We start from the raw sequence: 7,787 nt of genomic DNA, 5'->3' as shown, positions 1-7,787 counted from the left end.
TCTCTTCTTCCAACCCCTGGAGCGGAAGAGTCCTAAAATCTTAACAGCTTTTGTGTGAAGTAAATATCATTTAATGTAAATTATAATTTAGAGCTGCAATATGCAACTTCCACAAGGTGGCGCTATTACCACACAAATTACTGCATACAAATCTGAATGCTTATCCAAAACCTATGAACCTTAAACTTACTGATATGATAAGTTATATTAGGCTAATAAAACAAACTAGATCAGCATATTAATATTGGATTACTTTATTCCATGTGGTTTAAATATTACTACTCACCCTGTAGTTCATCTGCATGGAGAACTTCTGAAATTTCAGATTAAAATATGATTAAAATTAGCAAAGCAACAGTAAATCTGACCACACCTTAGAGAAAAAACCCCCCATATTATACACCTATATGGATGGGCGGTCAGGCGGATGGGCGATATATAGACAAATATCAAATCAGACTTTTTATGAGGTGCCAATATTATTTAATACAATTTTATAAGACAACAAAGAATTAAATAGATACATTTGTAAATTTTTCATTTTATAAAAAGCCATACAAATGGAGAGGCACTGAAAAGCACAGACACGAGCGTTACTAAAAGCATGTTGACACTTTTTTAAATTTTCTCTTTCTTGAGAGTCTTTGGATGTTCTTAGGAGAGTCAATAAGGCAGTCAGTGTTCTCTGATCCAGGAGTGAAGGCGTTACTGGTACAGGAAGTCATCGCTGAGCAGTCTACACTTTCAGAAGTCCCCATCACCGCAGGATCAGCAAGGCCACTGGGGAACCATTCATGTAATAATTACTGTACAATTAAAATGTCACGTTTTTTTTATGACACTGCTATTTTAATTTGTTCAACATGTTTAATAATTTTCAGTGTTTTAATGTTTGTGGGACCTACTTGCCAGATTGCTGAGTTTCATCAATTTCTTTTGGTCCTTTTCCTTCGGGCAACAACTACAATAACAAAATAATTCACTTCACACATTTCTTGACCTAATCCACAATTAACAGCCATGTTGGCATCATAATATTTGCATGCTGAATTCGACTGGTCTTCTTTCTTACATCTATTTGCTTACTGAAAAGTTTAAAAAGTGCTATTAGAGAGCTAACCTTGTGATTGCTCTTCCTGGTGGTCTGCTTCACCATCACAGTAAGCCGCATGTATCTGGATCTTGCTGAAGGGGAAGAGTTTGGAGCACATGGGGCATTCCAGCTCCTGACAGTGAAGAGGAGCTGCCTCTTGCTCCATCTCCTCCTCTACAGCAGGAGCACCTCCTCCCTCCATCACCTCACTGCCAGCATGAGACTGGGGCTGTGAATGAGGGATGCTCACTTAAAATTATAAGGTCTTATTGAAATTCATTCAGATCCTGTCTGGTTGTAAATGAAAGTCTATATGGTCTGTTGCATGAGGTTCCTTTTAGGATGCTGCATTTGGATTGGAACAGAGTTGTATGGTGCTACTGTACCTGTGCAGGACTGGTCACCATTAGTTCTGGTGTGTTGTTTTGAGTCATCTGAGTCTCTGTATGAAGAACATGCAGCTAAATTAAATTTATACCAGTGGAAACGGTTTCATCATCTTCTGAAGGGCTGGAAACTTGAGTCACATACCTGGACAAATGATCTCATCCTCTTCACAATGCTTGTGATTCTGGGCCACTTCTTCCTCCGGCTCAGCTGAACATTGTATTTGAGTTTCATCTGAAGTATCCCATGGAGCACTTTTCCTGTCAATGAGATGTGTTAGGATAGCTTTATAATGCTGTTGTGGTGCTATGTGTCCTTTCTTTCTAAAGTAAATCCCAGTCCACTTTCACTGTATGGAAAACAAGAGCTGAAATATTCTGCCAGATATTTACTGCCATTATCTTTATTTTCAAAAATAACTCAAACACTACACAATGTACAACCTATTCAACCAAATGTACAAACAATTTTTTGCAGGATTCTTTGATTAAATTGCATGTATATCTATACATATGTATATACACACATGGATGGAATGTGTAACATAAGTTACAAAAAGCTACTTTGATGGAAATATAAACACCAGAGCAATTTTCAATTGTTTTTTTGTGTGGAAAAAAATTCCTCTTTTTAAATCCAACCACATCTAAGAGACACCTAAAAGGTTACCTGAAAGATTTATTTAAAGCGGCAGTAACAGGCTCCTCACGGCTGAGGAAAGGGTTTTTTTCCTGTTGAGAAAGCAAACAAGCTATCAGTAACAGGTGCAGCAACATTCTTAACAACATTTAGTCTTTGTTCCAGTATATACAGGAAACCGTACCGGAAAGTATTCAGACCCCTTTAAATTTTTCACTCTTTGTTATATTGCAGCCATTTGCTAAAATCATTTAAGTTAATTTTTTTTCCTCATTAATGTACACACAGCACCCCATATTGACAGAAAAACACAGAATTGTTGACATTTTTGCAGATTTATTAAAAAAGAAAAACTGAAATATCACATGGTCCTAAATATTCAGACCCTTTGCTGTGACACTCAAATATTTAACTCAGGTGCTGTCCATTTCTTCCGATCATCCTGTGCGTCATCTTGTGGTTGAGGATGGTATTACACCAAAATACAAGTACAAAACCCTATATCCTCCTGGGACCCAGCTATAGACTTTTCCCCTATTTTTTCCTAATAAATTAATGTCTAGGGAGAACTTTAGGGATTCAAAACAGAATATGACTTTTTATTACAAAACAGGATATCGATTTCATACATGTCCTTTGTAGAGGACACCAGGACATAGAGCATGTTTTTTTTTTTAGACATTTTGGGGACACAACAAGTGAATTAGGAAATAAATTGTATCTCTCTCTCCAAATAAAGAAATATATTCCTATGAAATATGAGATTCTTATAAAAATGTTGCCAAGTTGTTACTCTCATTAACACGTTTTTTTCTATGTATAGATACAATGCATAGAAAAGGAATATCCTTTTCTATGTTTAAACATACTGTATAAAGTAAAATAGTATATCAAATCATTCTGTAATATCTTTCATAACATAAGCTGAGAATCATCTTTGTACAAAGTTTCATAAAACAAATATTGGCCTAGAACTTGAAAATTGATTGGTGAATAAAAACCTTGTTTTTGCCTATAGTGTCTTTTTTCCCCTAATAATTCCATCCTTCTACAGAGGATACAGCATATAACATCAATAAAATATCTTTCTTAAAAAAAATATATATATATATTTTTTTTAAATCACAAAAGCTACCTGGAACCATGGATCCAAGCAGACATGCTGAAAATCTGACTGCATAATCATTTCAAACGGTGACATTCCTAGATCTAAACAGCAAACCCAATGACAGAGGTTAGAGTGATATCAATAACAATATACTAACCACTTGCTCATCGTTTGTCTCTGGAGATGACAAAACTACGTATGTTTCACTCTGTCCGCACTCAGCATCCTCCTGTGACCCCACCACAGACTCCTTGGCTTCGTCCTTCTCTTCTTCTACTTCTGTTCTGTTATTTTCTTTCTCTGCCTCTTCTTCATTCTCCTCCTCCTCATCCTCTGACAGCTGAGGAGCTCTGTGGCGCTTCCATCTCCTTGCACCAAACGGCCTCACAGAGCCAGGAAACACCTAAATAAATAAAAAATCGATCATTGGGCAATCTACATTAAAATATTGTATTAAAAAGATATTGTTACAGTGGTCTTGGAAGCCATAAAACAATTGTGTCACATAATTCATCTTCATGAGGAAAGCTGGTAAGTTTGAGTTCCTACGCCCCTGAATATACAGTGGGGCAAATAAGTATTTGATACACTGCCGATTTTTTACTGCAGGATTTTAATCCATGATGGTGTAGTGTGTTACTAATGGTAACCGTTGAGACTGTGGTCCCAGCTCTCTTCAGGTCATTGACCAGGTCCTCCCGTGTAGTTCTAGGCTGATCCCTCACCTTTCTCAGGATCATTGATACTCCACGAGGCGAGATCTTGCATGGAGCCCCAGTCCGAGGGAGATTGACAGTCATCTTGAATTTCTTCCATTTTCTAATAATTGCGCCAACAATTGTTGCCTTCTCACCAAGCTGTTTGCCTATTTTCCTGTAGCCCATCCCAGCCTTGTGCAGGTCTACAATTTTGTCCCTGGTGTCCTTAGACAGCTCTTTGGTCTTGCCCATAGTGGAGAGGTTGGAGTCTGATTGATTGAGTGTGTGGACCGGTGTCTTTTATACAGGTAACAAGTTCAAACAGGTGCAATTAATACAGGTAATGAGTGGAGGATAGGAGGGCTTCTTAAAGACAAACTAACAGGTCTGTGAGAGCTGGTAGGTGATCAAATACTTATTCCATGCAATAAAATACAATGTAATTTTCTGGATTTTTTTTTTTGATTCGGTCTCTCACAGTTGAGGTGTACCTACGATGAAAATTACAGATCTCTCCATTCTTTGTAAGTGGGAAAACTTGAAAAATCAGCAGTGTATCAAATACTTATTTGCCCCACTGTAACTGTTGTAAATTATGTTTTGACTGAATGAATGCATCTTATGTCACCCACTGGCTGTCCCCAATGTGCTTTGTGCAGCAGCTCTCGCTGGGCCTCCTTCAGGCTCTTCTCGTACACCTCCATTTGACACATGATCACACGTGTGTACTCGTCCGGGTTTTGCCCCATGGGGCAGAAAGGCACTCCCCAGTAGTAAGAGATAGTGCATTCTCCTTTTTCCACTGAAGAATGTGGAGATTTCCAGTCGGAGGATTTGAATTCCACACCCTTGGATGCTTTCGAGTCCTCTTCCAGGACAGACCGGGACATCTGTGTGTCTTGTGTAGAAGAATAGAGTGTGATGGTAGCTGGAGAGATGCAGGACTGGGTTGGGGAAAGCTTTGTCTTGATTGGCTTAAAAATCTTTTCCTTGCACAACACTGGGCTGGGGGAAAGAACCTGGAATTGACAACATTTTCCAATTAAGAACCATATTCTGGTTAACACATGTTCTATAGCAATTGGAATATTCCTGTATACACATAATAACAAGCATATTTCCAATCAACTATGACATGCACATACTTTTTCTATCTGTTTGTAATGTATCTAACATCACAAAAAATTATTATTTTTTGTCTGGACATGCACAGATATGAATGAATGTTCATTTTATGGTTGCCATCCTAACACAAAATTCTGAATAGAGGCATATGCCAGATGTTGTATTATCTTAATCTGGTTATGGCAATAAAGGGCTTTCATAATAGGAATATGACCAAATATTTGGAATATGTCTAATACCCCTCTGTTCAACTGACCGGCCATTAAACATGCAGTTATTTTAATATACAAACTACTAACTATAAAATTACAGTACCTACCTCTTCACTGGCATCATCTTCATCATCTGTTAAATGCAAGACCATGTGACTAGTAAATTCATTCCAAGACTGAGTGTTTGGAGCAGTTTCTGCAGTTTAAAACACAATGAAATGATTAGGGCTAATTCAAGCGTTCTGCACAAAATCACATATAACTATCATACACTACAGTACAAAAGGTTGTGTGTGTTTTTTGTTTTTGAAAGAAGTCTTAAACCCCATTCACATCAAGAACAGTAACTATAAAGATAATGACATTAGCGTCCACACCAGTGAACGATATCGTGTTTATTCTAAGCGCACGCTCGTCTGATGCTTCAAATTCTCAAGCTCGTTATAGCAGGATGGAATCTGATTGGGTGTCAATGTTTGTATCGTCCATCAGCTCAAAAAAATTATTCTGAAAGTGATTCCAACGATATTGTTTCTCTGTGCCTTTATCGTTATAGCTGTGGTGTGGACTCTGCTATTCTTTAATATTGAGAACGATTTTTAGAACTATATCTTTATCGTTATCTTTATAGTTATCGTCCTTGGTGTGAATGGGCTTTAGACATTTTTTGTAGGATTTTGATGAACAGAAAGTTTGACAGAACAGCATTTATTTGAAGCACAAATCTTTTGTAATCTATTTTTACGGTCACTTTTGATCAATTTAATGCATCCTTGCTAAACAAAATTATGTATTTCTAAAAAAAATAATAATAATAATGAATTTAAATTTGTATGGAACCATTGCACAGAGTACCCAATAACTTGACAGGCCCTGTCGGCAGGAACCAAACTCGCTCTGTGTGGTACCAAATACTGCAATACACTGCTCAGTCTTGCAGCAACAGTGGGTCAACCACACACGCAACTTCAAGCATTAAGTAACTGCTTTTCTGTTGTCAGAAATCACACTCAAATTGCCTTGATTCTTTACTAAACGCTAAAGTATTTAGTTTCATACAACTATATGGCTTTAAAGAACCTGTGCATCCTCATACCACTTGGAAATGAAGTATGCACGTTAATTTGTATTTGTCCATTGTAAAAACATGAAGAGGAGACTAGTGCAAGAAATGGCATACCAGTGTCATATTTTACATTCTTACCCCGAGTGGTCTGATCCTCCACTTGCTTTAGATTAGGGGTTTTCTGTTAAAATGATCACACAACAGAGTAAGAACACAAATAGAGTAGAAAACGTCCGTCAGGGGTGCTCAATCTCATCTCTGGAGATACAGGCCAAATCCCAATTCACATACTATGCATCCTATACAGTATGTGAGAGAATCAGCAACATAGTATGCCAAACATTTAAAGATACCATACTATTTCTTCAGATTTTTACCTTCCTGGGTAGGTCTCAAGTAGCAGGATTGTGCCATTTTAAGTAAAACTCATTTTTGAAAATGATTAGAACATTAGAAAGGATTAATCCAAAACTTAACAAGGTAAAGCTAGTCTTCTACAAATACAAGTGACTTCTAATACAGTTCTCTGAGGAATACACACTACCATTCAAATGTTAAGGTATAAGATTTTTTGAATGCTTTTGAAAGGAAGTCTTGTGCTCGCCAAGGCTGTATTCATTTGATCAAAAATGCAGTAAAACAGTAATATTCTGAAATATTTTTTACAATATAAATGTTCAAGATAGTTAAAAATAACAGCATTTATTTTAAATAAAAATGTTTTGCAACATTATAAATGTTTTTACTTTTTTGATCCTTGATGAATACATTTTTTAATTTATTTTTTTGTCCAAAAAAACCCCCCAAAACTTTTGAACAGAGGTGTAACTGCTAAAACTTTAATTCTAAGATGTCCTACTTACACTTGCTACTGTGACATCTTCAATGCTGTTTTTAGGCACGAATTTGGGGCTTGATCTTCTAGAAGGTGAAAGGCACGTATCTGGACCTGTGCTCAAATCTTGGCTTACTTGTGTTGGTAAATGAGTATCTTCATCAGATATTTGAGTATCGTCTTCACTTGCATTAGTATTTTTACAGCAGTCTTTGTCCTCTAGCAAATACATTTTTCGTTTGAAGTCTTCCTGCTTGGGGGATGTAGCAGCAGCACTGGCCTGTGTGTGAAAATCTGAGTCTGTGCTTGCCGGGATGAGGTCCTGACTCAGTTTCTCTACACGTACTACAGGGTGACGAATGAAGCAGCCATGCCTGGTGAAGAGAGGGGATGTCTGGGACTGGGAATCTGAGACAGATCTGAAGAGCTCAGGAGTGTTGCTTATGTCTGTCTGTTTATCTGAAGTCTTGTCCTAGGAAGATGCATGAGCATAAGGGAAACAAAGGGGAAGGTTAATACTTTTGTAATTAATCCTGTAAAGCCTGACCAAAAAATGTCCATGTCCAAATGTTTTTGTTTTGTTTTTTAAATGGAAGAGTTTGTTGAACCAAAATCGTAAAAAAA

At 37.2% G+C, this 7,787-nt stretch overlaps 1 protein-coding gene across 1 annotated transcript in view; it reads right to left on the bottom strand.

Moving 5' to 3' along the window:
- Positions 1–274: 274 nt before the first annotated feature.
- The window catches only part of LOC107582006 (BRCA1-A complex subunit RAP80-like), a 9,658-nt gene continuing 2,145 nt past the window's right edge, over positions 275–7,787 (bottom strand). The window contains exons 4-14 of the mRNA XM_016267696.1: positions 7,192–7,635; positions 6,443–6,509; positions 5,370–5,458; positions 4,558–4,944; positions 3,385–3,630; positions 2,150–2,211; positions 1,625–1,740; positions 1,480–1,535; positions 1,121–1,322; positions 906–942; positions 275–780 (exon numbers count right to left, since the gene is read on the bottom strand). Of these exons, the coding sequence (XP_016123182.1) occupies positions 597–780; positions 906–942; positions 1,121–1,322; positions 1,480–1,535; positions 1,625–1,740; positions 2,150–2,211; positions 3,385–3,630; positions 4,558–4,944; positions 5,370–5,458; positions 6,443–6,509; positions 7,192–7,635 (1,890 nt within the window). The 3' untranslated portion in view covers positions 275–596. The remainder of the gene's footprint in view (positions 781–905; positions 943–1,120; positions 1,323–1,479; positions 1,536–1,624; positions 1,741–2,149; positions 2,212–3,384; positions 3,631–4,557; positions 4,945–5,369; positions 5,459–6,442; positions 6,510–7,191; positions 7,636–7,787) is intronic.

The sequence above is a fragment of the Sinocyclocheilus grahami genome, unplaced genomic scaffold, assembly GCF_001515645.1.
Source record: "Sinocyclocheilus grahami isolate Dianchi unplaced genomic scaffold, SAMN03320097.WGS_v1.1 scaffold39.1, whole genome shotgun sequence".
Lineage (NCBI taxonomy): Eukaryota > Metazoa > Chordata > Actinopteri > Cypriniformes > Cyprinidae > Sinocyclocheilus > Sinocyclocheilus grahami.
Note: the sequence above shows the minus strand (reverse complement) of the source record. Positions and strands in the feature narration are given on the sequence as shown.